General features: G+C 41.1%; 1 protein-coding gene across 6 annotated transcripts in view; it reads right to left on the bottom strand.

Annotated features, from left to right (window-relative positions):
- Positions 1–10,668, bottom strand: part of kifc3 (kinesin family member C3) — a 39,870-nt gene that overhangs the window by 2,520 nt on the left and 26,682 nt on the right. For 4 of the 6 annotated variants that reach the window (XM_057347430.1, XM_057347429.1, XM_057347431.1 and 1 more), the window contains 18 exons: positions 10,099–10,309; positions 8,697–8,836; positions 8,446–8,511; positions 8,175–8,306; positions 6,229–6,510; positions 5,943–6,116; positions 5,082–5,229; positions 4,855–4,985; positions 4,657–4,768; positions 4,402–4,583; positions 4,206–4,310; positions 3,999–4,129; positions 2,741–2,864; positions 2,391–2,520; positions 1,627–1,856; positions 1,033–1,185; positions 594–717; positions 200–371 (listed from right to left, as the gene is read on the bottom strand). In XM_057347430.1, coding sequence (XP_057203413.1) covers positions 200–371; positions 594–717; positions 1,033–1,185; positions 1,627–1,856; positions 2,391–2,520; positions 2,741–2,864; positions 3,999–4,129; positions 4,206–4,310; positions 4,402–4,583; positions 4,657–4,768; positions 4,855–4,985; positions 5,082–5,229; positions 5,943–6,116; positions 6,229–6,510; positions 8,175–8,306; positions 8,446–8,511; positions 8,697–8,836; positions 10,099–10,309 — 2,747 coding nt within the window. The remainder of the gene's footprint in view (positions 1–199; positions 372–593; positions 718–1,032; positions 1,186–1,626; positions 1,857–2,390; positions 2,521–2,740; positions 2,865–3,998; positions 4,130–4,205; positions 4,311–4,401; positions 4,584–4,656; positions 4,769–4,854; positions 4,986–5,081; positions 5,230–5,942; positions 6,117–6,228; positions 6,511–8,174; positions 8,307–8,445; positions 8,512–8,696; positions 8,837–10,098; positions 10,310–10,668) is intronic. The other 2 variants (XM_057347433.1, XM_057347434.1) reach the window with 2 other exon arrangements.

Raw genomic sequence — 10,668 nt, 5'->3', positions numbered from 1 at the left:
AATTGCACAAACACACACACTTATCGCCTCTTTCTCTCTCACACATGTACTTAACAATGACATACAATAAATACGCAATGCACAATTGCAAAACCCACAAAAGACAACAAATAAATTAGACAAAAACATTAAGCAAAACAAGACGAAAAGAAAATCAACAAACTGGGCAACATTTATCTTAACGGACATACACACTCACACAAAGCTTCTTGGGGTTAAAGGCGCTGTGTTAGATGGGTGGGCATTGACCAGGTGACGCGTGGGGCACCATGCCATGCTGAGCGTTTTCATGCCAAGCGACCAACCACATAAAACCCCACCTACCTGCCCACCGTCCCCAGCCAATGGGCTGCTTCTGTCTACCTGTCTCTCTGTAAACCAACCAATTACAGGGTCACAATGCAAACCGTAAGTTGCAAGTAAAGGGAACAGAACTGACTTTTTGTTTATAAAGTGTGACCTGTCCTGAATGTATGAGGTGGCAGCTTACATTGTAAGACAACAGATGATTTTGTTTTCATATTAGCAGGTATTTCTTGGGATGTATTGTTGATGTAAATAAATCAGTCTCGTGTAATAAGTGAATGAGTTACCTGTGGAAAGCTGGCTGTGGGACCTCTGGCGGGTGCTGCTTTTAGAGGTGGAGGAGAGGGTCGAACCTGCGCTACTGGCCCTTGAGATGGGAAGTGCGACAGGAGTCACGGGAGGAGAGTCCAGCTGCAATCAGAAAGCCAAAAGAACTTGTTTTATTTAGAGAAATTTAAGAGGAAAGGGGAAACATTAAAATACTGGGAAAGGTTGCAAGCTAAAACTGCCTGAATGGAAGTTTGGAAATGTTTGTTTGTTTTCAATGACATGCCATAAAATACAATAAAACAGCAATATCACTTAAAAAAACAACAAGAGACCAGGGAGGAACAGAGTGTATTGTGGACCAAAAAAGTTGTTCTTGTAGTAACAAGAGAGAAGCTGTAGATGAGGGAGTCAAAGGTGTCTTTGTGTTCAGACATGAGCACAAGAATGTGTGTGTACCTCCACGCTGTCATGTGTAGGTGAGGAGGATGTTGAAGAGTTCTCTGCTTGTCGTCGTGATGACGACGAGAGGCCGATCTCAACAGTCCGAACACGCTGAGCAAACTTCAGAGAGCAGACAGATTCGCTGACGTTACTCTCTAGAGGAGACACCTGCCACAGAGAAACAAACACACAACCAATGGCTGACAGCAAATAAGAATGGGAAACTGCACATGAAAAACATGACATCTGTCTTGTGATTCACATGTAACATGATTTCACTGACTGGATTAAAAAATTGACGGAGATTACTGGTTATTATTGTAAATCAAAAATAAAATCCAAAGTAAATATTGATCCCATGTTGCCTTCTACAATACACACCAAAGGCTGAAGCGGTCTCACATTTGCTGATGATTTTTTTTATGGCGATTAATGTGTGCACAAAACCGCTTAAAATACCTGACCTGCTTAACAAGCTACAATCCAATTAAAATCCATCAGAAAATGGTTTAAAATAAGCCTTTCTCTATACTCCCAGAACAAATCTAGCCTTACTGACCCACTACACGTTTTAAAAACACCCTGTATGCAGCCGAACGTGGGACTCACCTGCACCATCATGAGGGTTTTACTATCTCCACTCAGCGAGTCCTGCAGGAGGTATGTGAGGCGGGAGTTTCGGAAGGGCACGTGTGAGTGTTTGGAGCGCAGTGCGTTGATGACATCACCCAGCGCAGACAGTGACTTGTTGATGCACTGAGCCTCACGCAGACGGCTGCCCTCAGCACCGGATTTGGCGATTCGCTCAGAACCGGCCAGATCGACCAGATTCAGCTTACCTGCAAAACAGAGAGAGAGAGTGAGTGTGTTAAAACAGAGAGTGTTAAAACACGGTGTTAAAGGTCCAGTGTATGAAATTTAAAACTGCAATCAACGGCTCACTCCACCCCTCTCTTTCATAGCACTACGGTGGCTGACACAGGACTAAGATGTCATCATGTTTTCTCTTCTTTGCTGAAGGACATAACGTATTTACAAAACGCGTTCTGTAAAGCAGTTTGTCTGTTTAGGGCTATTGTAGAAACAACATGGCGAACTCCATGTAAGCGGACCCGTGGTGTATGTAGATAGAAATAGCTCATTCTAAAGTAATAAAAACATAACGCTTCGTTATGTAAAGACTTTTTTACACCTCTGAAGACATAGTTATGTATATTAATAAGAGTTCAATTTCCACAGGACTAAAAAAAAAGAAATTTGTAAGGGAATTTTCATAAATTGTAAAAAATATTTCTGCTCAAGTCAACATGTGGCTGAGGGTTAGGCTGTAAAATAATAGAGGTCTATGGATGTCCACATAAATGCGTGTGTACCTGAGGTACGGTGGCCTGTTGATGAGTTGAAACCCGCTACGGTGATGATGAGGAGGGCGTGAGAGCGAGAGCTGTGCTCATTTAGATTGGTACATGCCGTTGCCCTGTTCATGTGACCCAGTTCAAATACCTGCAGGGTTCAATGGTCAACGGAAACAAAGACTGAATAAATAAAGCTTAAGGTTAATGCCTGTGTATTTAATACTCCTTAAATAGGAACGATGACAAACTGAATTACACAGCAACATTGCACTATACATTGTGTAAACAGACTTTCATAAATACGCAAATATGGACTTCCTTTGATTACATCTTGCTGTTCATCTGGGTGAGATGGTATGAACTCTCACCTTGTTAATGTCCTCCGCGCTCTCCACGGTGAACTCGGTGAGTCCTGGCACATACAGCTGCCCACTCCCATCCGGACACATCTTTATATCAAGCTTCTCATTCGGATTATCACCCAGAAGATTTCTGCAGGAATCAAATAGAAAGTTAGAAATAGAAATAGGATGTAACAATTCACCGTGAACCGGTTGAAAATCGATTATAATGTGACGATTCAAGTCGGTTGAGATGTTAAAGTCCCAGTGAAATTAAAAATGACAATTCTTATTTTTTTCATGAAATATTGCAGCGTTTATAAAAAATAGCTTATCAATGTGGGTCATTTTCTTTTTAAAATTCATGTACCCTCATAATCTTCAGTTAAAATCTGAAAATGCACTTCCGCCCTGAAATGACTATCCATCTCAAATGACGTGTGTTAGACGGCTTGGCCGGAGCATCCGTTAACTCCTCCCCTTCAACTGTCAGTCTGCTGCCAGTTTCATTTCAAAATCAATGCAACAGCTGTTTTTACACGTCCAATTAATTCGCAGTGAAAAACAAACCACGCCCACTAATTTTCTCCTTTGAAATTCCTTTTCACTCATTTCACTTTTCACTTTCATGTGTCAGGATAGGAAAGTAAAAACGATCGCAACTTCCGGTTCACGGGGACTTTAAATGAATCTCGATACATGTTTTGAACAGCATGGGGCGCTGTCTTTACTGCAAATTTTGCAAACGTGTATATGCTGACAACCCAATTTTGGAAAAGCACTGACAAAGTCATTGTATTATTTATTTTGAATCCTATGTGCTTGATGTTGCAAACATTATACTGTACCATTAAAGCTACAGGAACACCATATGAAAAGCACTAGAACTCTCCTCAAGTCACATTATGTGAGACACTAACATTAACAGCGAGCAATGTTGTAGTGATGCTTCTTTTAGCAAAAACCACTAACTTTGCATAAGAACTAGGCTTGTGTAAAAACTCCAAAAGTGGGATGCTTAAAGTAAGCTGATCCTTCTGCATTCAGTATAAAACATAATCTCTCCATATGGGCAGAGGTTACGCAACACCGCAGGAACACAAGAGGTGAGATAAAAAAGTGTGACGTGTGGTCTATTCTGTTTATGGCTTGCGGATGGGTGATTTTTAATCTAATCTGTTTTTACACAACTTCTGATCAGCAGAATCTAATACACACCAGACTAGACGCCACGTAAATGATAAAACACAAGTGGTGAATATCTGCACGACACCGGTTCTCTTACCGAAGCGTCTCGTTGTAGATTTCCACCATGCTGACGGTGATCTTGTAATCCCAGTCTGGCTTCTTCTCCGACACTTCAGAGAAGAGCAGCCGGAGAGCGCGCTGGTTAATGCCAGGGTCATTAGGAACGCCCTACAGGACAGAGAAAAACGTTAGAACATCATTTTAGGAAGAAGGAAGCAGATACGCGAATGTAGTGAGGCAGTACCTCCATAGTGTAGGTCTTTCCAGAACCTGTCTGCCCATAGGCGAAGATGCATACGTTAAAGCCATCGATACAGGAGGTGACCAGAGACTGCACTTCCTGGAACACCTGGCCAATCAGAAGACGGGAAATTGTGAGGTCACATTACACACAGGACAAACGCATATACGTATAAACATGAGATAACTTGTGCACTAACCTCTTCTTGAGTAGCCTGAGGAGGAAAGACTTTGTCAAGTTGAAAGGTCATGAGCTTGCCCTTATTGGACAGGTAAAGAGCAGCGTCATCATCAAGGTCAAAGGTCACGAGGTTTTTGGTCTCAGCAGCATCTGCTTCTCCGGGGCAGATGGGACGTACTCGGCACAACACGCGAATGTTTCCTGAAAAACGATGCGTGTTTATTGACCCTGTTCAATGCACAGACATACGTCCCAGAATGCTTTGCGTTCTCACCTTTGAGGCGCACCAGCTCATTATGGCATTTCTTCCTCAGGTTCATCTCGCGCTTGTATTTCCTCAGCAGTTCTTGGTTTGCGCTGCTCACCTCTCCGATCACCTGACAGATCTACATCACACCAAACCAGCACAATGCTTTTAGCATCCAAGCGATCGAGCTAAGGTGCGTTCTGCGTTTGTCTGTACTCATCTCACCTCTTGCTTTGCCTCGGCGATGGCTTTCTCCAGCATGTAAGGGAAGTCCTGCACCTGCCTCTTCAGACAGTTGTAATCGCAAGTGAGCGTCCTCAGAGCCGGCTGCAGGGTCAGGAGGTTCATCCGCACGCCTGCGCACGCAGACCGAGGGTTAGCATGAACATGAATTAGTCACATGGATGAGAAGAGACCGGGAGAATCTCAATCCCGAAAGGTTTACAATTCACCTGCGAGGTTCTCGTGGACGGCCTTCATCTCGCTCTCGGCTCTGATGAATGCTTCCTCGATCACTCTGTTCTTCTCCTCCTCCAGACTCTGCATCTCGGCCTCCAGCTGACACTGAGCTCTCTCCATCTCACCCTCATGCACGAGAATCTGACACACACACATACACAGACGTCTCTACAAACGATTCTTTGAGCTTCATTGTGGTTATTTAGATCAGAGTCATGTGTCAGACTCTTCTAATGCAGTTACATGTGATTTTTGGTGCGGGGGGGGGGTCATTGGTCACACACGAGAAGGGCAGCTGGACTCACGCACATTCAATACGAATGAAATACACAAGGTGGTCAACTATTTCACAGCGGATGATTTGGATCACGCAATTCGGAGTCACGTTATGAGCTAGCTACTCTGAAGATTCGGGGCAAGAAAGGTCAAAAATGTGAGCATCAGCCAACATGACATTCTGAAAGAAATCTACACTATAAATGTCTTTTTCCCATCCCTAAAGTAAACGTTTTTATGTTCGAGTTGATATCAGACAACAGACATTTTTGACCTCTGACCCGCTGCAGAGCAAACCGGCCGACCTTGGAGAGCCTGCCGGTGACCTCCACGTTACCCCCACCCACTGCCTTGGAGAGCAGACCGTAGAGACGGCTGCGATCCGTCCTCAGCTGTAATAAAAGTGAAGAAAGAGCCATTAACCTGCTCTTCCACAACCTCACCTCAATGACAGGGACCTCACATTTCAATCTTACTACGAAAATCAAACTGCTTGGGTACCGACAAGACTGATCTTCAGAGAGATACTCCAAAGCGTCTCAGAATGTGCATCATAGAGGAATCGTGTGTGGTGATACCTGCTGACGTAGCTGACTGCTGGTTCTCTGGGACTCGTGGAGCTGTTGTTCCAGTTCTCTGAGGAGTTGTCTCTGCACACCCAGCTGCTCCTGAAGCATCTGGTTACGAGCCTGAGCCTCCATTAAAGCCTGCTTACACTGAGACGACTCCACTTCAACCGTCCTAGTCACATACTGAAAAGAATAATACAAGACACGTCTCAATAAAAACATTCTCTATTTGTATAAAAAACAAATAGAAGTGCAGTCCATTGAGACAAGGATCTCTGTAGCCTGCAGTTCTCACCTTGACCTGTGGGGGCAGCGCAGCCTGGCGTGACAGAGCCTCCTCGGCATCATGAAGTCGTGAGGTTAACTGCTCCTCGTTCTGGCTCCTGTGCATCGACGTCTCCTCCAGTTGCCGCTGGAGCTGCTGTCTGTGCCGTGCGGCCTCCTCTAACTGCTGCTGGAGCTTTACCACCATACCGGTCTTCACCTGCACCTCCTGCTCCAGCGCAGCCAGACGCTGCTCCCGCTCACGGCACTCCTCCTCTTTACGACACAGCTCGCCTCGCAGGACCTCCACATTCTGAGACGGACAGAAAGAATTAGCAGTTGACTGAGCACATCACATCTTGATGAACTGCAACACATCGCCAATAATTTACAATTACATTCAAGAGAATGGATGTATGAAAATGAATTTCATGTTTTCAAATGTGAGGCAGGACTTTAAACAAATTATTTTTGATTTGGCTTTCCTGGAAAGTACTTGACACCAACAACTTTGGATGTACAGTTATTCACAAAATGTTTACATGTAAAGATATTCTTCATGGTCACAACAGACTCTTTTACATTGCTTTTCATTGCTGCAAAACACTGTCCTGCAAACACTGGGAACAGTTTTTCCAGCCAAGATCTGTTAAAAGTATCTATTATTTCGCAGATATTAATGCTGTGGTAGTCTGAGGATATCATTGGACACAGAAATAGATACACGAATACAGAAATATGAACTACAGCTGGCTGTTAAACGATTAATCGCATCCAGAATAAAAGTTTGGGCTTACACAATATACTGTATATATATATATTTATTTTATTTTGTAATTATAAACATACAAATTTTTCTTAAATATATACATGTATGTGTACGTGGAAATATTTGCATGTATATATAAAAATATTTAGAAATGAAACAAAAAAAATGAATAAATGTTTTATAGTTTTTATATATTTTAAATAATATTTAAATATTTATATATACAGTACACATGCAAATATTTCCACGTACACATGTACATATTTAAGAAAAATATAAAAATAAATGTTTATATATTTTTAAATGATGTTTTTCTTAAATATATACATGTATGTGTACGTGGAAGTATTTGCATGTATATTGTATATAAATATTTAGATTGAATATTAAAAAAAATATATATATATACATATATATAAACATTTATTCATTTTTATATATATTTTTTAAATATATACATGTACAGTATGTGTCAATGTATGTGTTTATAAAAACAAAACTAATTTGCACAGTACACATACATATATAATGTAAACACAAACCTTTATTCTGGATGCGATTAATCGTTTGAAAGCCCTACTTCAGCATTGTTTTTCAGTCAGTGTGCATAGAAATCTGGTTGTACAAGTATGATGTGTTGGTTGGTTGGTGAGGTATTTGTCCCGCCCCTCCTGAACTGTGATTGGACAGCTGAGTAAACATCGACATTGATGAAAACAGCGTTTAAGCCAAGGTTAACTTTTTTAATTCTTGAAAAAAACTGAGCGCTCAGTGTTTAAAAAGTGTGGCTCTTTCATTGCAAACAATCTGAAATCAGAAATAATCTGCGCGCACATACGGGAATGTTTAACGTTGTGCTGTAAATTGACTTGCTGCACCTAACCTAATGCGGTTACTAATGTTGTTAATGTGACATAATCACCTCAGGGGTACGATCGAGGGGGAGGAAATTCCAACGGCTGATGGCTTTTTATTTTCATGGTTTTATTTTTAAAGTAACTAATATTTTTATATTTTGTTACACTTATTGATTAAATACGCAATTTCTAATAAAAATGTGGGTGAGAAACACGGCCCAGGGGAGCGGGACCCCTCCCAGAAACAACTTGCCTTGGTTGCACCTGGTTAGAACACTGTGTCATGTTACTGTACCTGATATGAATGCGTGTATGAAAGAGAGAGTGTTTAGGTCATCTGTGATTACATACCTGGCTGTGTGGGCAGTGGGGGGTAGAGCAGGTGGTCGGAGGCTGTTGGCCGTGACTAGCCCTCAGCTCCTGTTTGAGACGCTGGTTCTCAGTCTCCAGCACCTCCAGCTGTTTCTCCAGATCTGTCGCCCCCTACACACAAACATCTGAGACTATGACGGTTACGTTCCTCTACTATCAACAAAACATCTACCATATCACTGAGAATGCAAACTTCTTCTCAAACACCGAAACAAAAGTGTTGCGACCACAAGGCTGTTGTTGATCTTACCAGCTCAGAGCGCAGTCTCTCCACCTCCTGCGTCTGGTGCACTAGTTTCTCCTCCAGCTCCTTGACCTACAAAAACCAGCAAACCGTATTGAATCCACTCCCGAAGTCAGCGTGTCTCACGCATCAACCCTCATGAGATACAGAAACAATGAATATCCGTGCACAAAAGGTCACGATTCACAAGGGGCAGGGAATGTAAATGATCCGTCTGAAACACTGAGCTCTGCTGTGTGTGTTTGTGTGTAACACACCTGTGTGCGTAGCCCTGTGATGAGAGCGAGTTGTTCCCCTTCGTCTTTTTGGAGCCGTTCTTTGGATTGAACCTTATTTATTTGTAAAGCGTTGGAAAAATCCACAGACCTCTGATTTAAAGCATTAGAGACCCTGGTACCTGCAGTAAACACACACATTTTAAACACATCTGCAACGAAAAAACATCACAGGTGATATCAGCAGAAACATCCTTGACAAACATATGAATGCTTCTCCAGCACATTGTGAGTGTATAGTGCTGTTGTGTTCCTCTGAAACAAAGCTGGGGGGGGCGATAGTCATTTTCAACTACCTGTCATTAAACCAATGTGATTTTTTAAGATACTGTAGCTAGCTGTAACCATGTCGATAATAGTTCAACTGGTAAACCAGGGCGCTTACAGACACCAAGGTCATGGGTTTGATTCCCAGTCAACACACAAACTGAAATGTGTAACTTAAAATATCTGTGAGGCACTTTTGATGGGCATCTGCCAAATGTAAAAATGTCAGCAGCTAAATGAGAAAATCACATTACAATGCAATACAAAGACATCATAAAGGCATCTTTAACATTATTTGTTATTTTTTTTAGATTTCCTTACTTTGAACTATAGGGCTGTCAAACAATAAATCGTGATTAATCGCATCAAGAATAAAAGTTTGTGTTTACATAATATATAGTATGTCTGTGTACTGTGCATATTAATTTTGTATTTTTAAACATGTATATATTTAAGAAAAATTATTCATTGTTTATATATAATTTCAATTACTTGTAAATATAAATGAATACATATAAATATTTCCTAAATATTGTGTTTATAAATACAAAATGAATATGCACAGTACACAGACATATATTATGTAAACACAAACTTTTATTCTGGATGCGATTAATCACGATTAATCGTTTGACAGCCCTACTTTCAACAAAATATGCTTAAAATGTTGGTTAATTATTATTCTTGATGAAAAACGGAACAATATTCGCCCACATTAAACACTTTTTAATCAACGAAATGAAGTAGATATTTGATATGGTTACATTTCCACGGTGTAATTTTAATATTTTACCTCAATTAAAATGAATGTTTTTTTGTGGTTCATTATTTTTAATCAAAACACATTAAAACACAATAAATTGATTTAATACAAAATGAAGGTGACAGGTGAGTTTTTATAATCCGTGGACGGCTAAACGCTGACAACACAGAATTCCGACCCAAACTTCATATTTATGTCAGAACGCAATTTATAACGCAAAATGTTAAATTGAGAAACTAGACGTGTGTAGTGACTAGAAGTGATTGCATTCATTTACTTGTATAGAGTATGTTTGCCATTTAAAATCTAAAATAAAAAGGTTTGTAATCACACATGACAGTTTGTGTCTCTTACCTGTGGGCGATACAGCTTGGTTGAGCTGACTGCTCAGCTGTCTGGGCTGCTCGTGAGGTTCTTGGTGAACAAGTGGATGTTCTTGATTATTTGATGGATGTTCTTGGTTGATCTGGTGGTCGTGCGACTGCAGGCTCTTCAGCAAGAGTCTTTTAGCAGCGTCTTCACTGCGGAGGCGCGCCTGAAACTCACAAACCCGTTCCTGCAGCGTCTGCACAAACACAAAAGATCAGTGTAAATGAAACCCGCTGTCCGCTGTGGTACGTCACGCTATACATGAGAAACTAAAGCAGCATAACAGGAAGAACTTTTCACATGAAATCTAGACATCTAAAAGTTTTATCTGACAACGGAACTTAGGAAAACTGAAAATTCCATCCTCATTTACTCATCCTGATTGTATCATTTGATTTCTGACAGCTCTTTCTGTCAACATTCATCGTTCATTTTCTCTGGATGGAGAAGAGAGGGCAGGACATTTCTGGATGCTTCTTTAGAAAACAATGGTTTGGAACAACATGAGGGTGAGTAAATGCTGACCAAATTTTCATTTGAGAGCTGCAACTTGAC

This window comes from Triplophysa rosa, linkage group LG12 (genome assembly GCF_024868665.1).
Source record: "Triplophysa rosa linkage group LG12, Trosa_1v2, whole genome shotgun sequence".
NCBI classification, from domain to species: Eukaryota; Metazoa; Chordata; class Actinopteri; order Cypriniformes; family Nemacheilidae; genus Triplophysa; species Triplophysa rosa.
This window is presented reverse-complemented; position numbering and strand designations above follow the sequence as displayed.